Here is a 2,805-nt window from a genome sequence, read left to right on the forward strand (position 1 = left end):
GCCACCAAGAGAGTAGGGATACTTCTAGCCATCCCAACTGAGATTGCCAATCTGCACCTGTCATACAACCGCCTTCCATCCAACATATACAGTCTATGGCAATCGTCATGGCGGAGTTAACTTGTCAGAACCAAGAGTTAACTAGGGAGATAAAGAGGCAGCGTCGTGAAGGATATGCTAAAGAACAAGCCCAGAGTCAAGAAGATATAGGGGGAAATGCTGAGCCCGAGAATTAATCAAAGGGCACCACTTCGAGAAGGGTGCCACACTTGGAGAAAGAGATAGATCAGATGAGGAAGGTTATGGACGAGATGAAGGAGAACATGAGAAGGGCAAATCCCGTAGAGGATTTGGTTCACCGAACAGATTCCCTTTTCACAGCTTCCATCTATGGTCATCCCTTGCCCCCAAAGTTCAAAATGCCTTCCTTGGATTCATATGATGGAACGCGTGATCCCTTCGATTATATTGCTACTTTCAAGACTACAATGCATTTCCAAGGGGTTCCAGATGAAATTATGTGTAGAGCCTTCCCTACCACCCTTAAAGGACCAACGCGAGTGTGGTTCAGCAAGATACCTCTAAGCACAGTCAGTTCTTTTGAAGAATTGAGTAAGTTGTTTGTCAACAACTTCATCGGATGACAAAGACATAAGCGCTCCTCGTCCAGCCTTTTAACTATAGAACAAGGAGAGAATGAAAGATTGCGGTCCTTCATCACTTGTTTCAACAGGGAAGCACTGACAGTGGACAAGGTAGACAACAAGCTATTGTTGGCAGCCTTCCACAATAGAGTTAACTCGGACTCATTCATTCATAAGCTATAAGAGAAAGAACCCCAGTCCATGGCTGAACTCGTCCATTCAGCCCAAAACTTTATGAATGCAGAAGATGCAATCATAGCTAAGAAGAGAAAGAGAGCTCAAAGGATGGAGGCAAACCCCACACTTCATTCTAGGCAAGGGCCTCGTCCAAAGAAGGGACGAATGGAAGATAAGAAAGACCGAGACAACAGGAAGGCAGGTCCTTCAGCAAGGAATCAAAATTACACACCCCTAAATGCCCCACTCAATCATGTGCTCATGCAAATCAAGGATGATCCTTCCTTGAAATGGCTAGAGAAGATGAAAGGAGATCCTAACAAGTGCAATAAGAATAAATATTGTCGCTTCTATAGAGACCACGGGCATGACACAGACGAGTGTTTTGACTTGAAGCAGCAGATCGAAAACCTCATTAGACAAGAGAAATTGAGGCACTTCGTTGGAAGGGATCATAAAGACGAGAAGTTAAAGGGAAAAATAGAAGAATCATCACGACTTCCACTTGGAGAAATAAGGGTTATCATAGGAAGGACTTCTGAAGGACAATCTTTCAGATCAAAGAAGACGTATCTCAAAGTGGTGCAAAATGTCCAACTCTCTAGACGATCCCCAAGGACGAAGGAGACAGACGAGCTAACCATTTCTTTCACGGACGAAGAAGCTAAGAGAATTCATCATCCACACGACGATGCAATTGTCATTACCTTACTCATTGCAGATTACAGAACCAGGAGGATGTTGGTGAATAATGGAAGCTCAGTGGATATATTGTATTATCCTGCCTTCCAGCAGATGAGGTTTGGACGAGATCAACTTTGTCCAGCATGTTCACCACTAATAGGATTTAGAGCAATGAAAGTGCAGCCCGTAAGTACTATTACCTTGCCTGTGGTGGTGGGGTCATATCCACAGCAGATAATCAAAGAAGTGAATTTCCTTGTAGTAGATTGTTCATCCTCATACAATGCCATCATTGGAAGACCAACTTTAAACAGTTAGAAGGCAGTAACATCCATCTATCATCTATCAGTCAAATTTCTTACGGAGCATAGAATTGGACAAGCACAAGGAGATCAGTTGGCAGCCAAAGAATGTTATCTAGCTATGTTGGCATTAGACGAGCAGGTGCAGACTATGAGTATAGAAGAGAAAAGAGTTGTCGCAAAACCTATTGAAATACTGGAAGACATTTTATTACAAGAAAGCGATCCTGAGAACCTCATCCAATTTCTAAGGAAGAGTATCGATGTTTTTGCATGGAGTTATGATGACATGCTAGGTATTGATCCTAGTGTAATTACTCATCGATTGAACGTCTTCCCCTCTTCTAAGCCTGTTCGTTAAAAGAAAAGGGTGTTTGCTCGTGAACGAGATAAAGCTATCAAGGAGGAGGTTCAAAAACTAACCATAGCACAGTTTATCTGTGAAGTCTATTACCCGGATTGGTTAGCAAATGTAGTGATGGTAAAGAAGGCAAATGGCAAATGGAGGATGTGTGTATACTTCACTGACTTGAACAAGGCTTGCCCTAAAGATAGTTATCCTTTGCCGCGTATTGATTAATTGGTTGATTCTACAGCTGGCCATCAACTGTTGAGCTTCATGGACACCTTCTAAGGATATAATCATATAAAGATGGACGAGGCTGATTAAGAAAAGACCTCATTTATTACCAGTTAAGGTTTGTTTTGTTACAAGGTGATGCCCTTCGGTCTAAAGAACGCAGGGGCAACTTACCAAAGGTTGGTGAATCACATGTTTCGTCCATAGATAGGACGGAATGTGGAAGTATATGTTGACGACATGCTTGTGAAGAGCTTAGACAAGGAAAGCCACTTGGAGGATCTTCAGGAAACTTTTGAGACACTTAGGCGATATAAGATGAAGCTGAACCCAAGTAAATGTACATTCGGAGTATCGTCAGGAAAGTTTTTAGGATTCATAGTTTCACAGAGAGGTATTGAAGCAAATCCAAACAAAA

At 42.3% G+C, this 2,805-nt stretch overlaps 1 protein-coding gene across 1 annotated transcript; it reads left to right on the top strand.

Moving 5' to 3' along the window:
* Positions 1-845: 845 nt before the first annotated feature.
* Positions 846-1,823, top strand: LOC136063755 (uncharacterized). The gene has a single exon (XM_065764601.1). It carries the CDS (start codon positions 846-848, stop codon positions 1,821-1,823), a length of 978 nt encoding a protein of 325 aa, XP_065620673.1.
* Positions 1,824-2,805: the final 982 nt, after the last annotated feature.

The sequence above is a fragment of the Quercus suber genome, unplaced genomic scaffold (genome assembly GCF_002906115.3).
Source record: "Quercus suber isolate HL8 unplaced genomic scaffold, Cork oak 2.0 scaffold_571, whole genome shotgun sequence".
NCBI classification, from domain to species: domain Eukaryota; kingdom Viridiplantae; phylum Streptophyta; class Magnoliopsida; order Fagales; family Fagaceae; genus Quercus; species Quercus suber.

Bases quoted from the DNA above. Each gene is read 5' to 3' on its own strand.
- LOC136063755 (XM_065764601.1), top strand. From the start codon at position 846: ATGGCTGAACTCGTCCATTCAGCCCAAAACTTTATGAATGCAGAAGAT.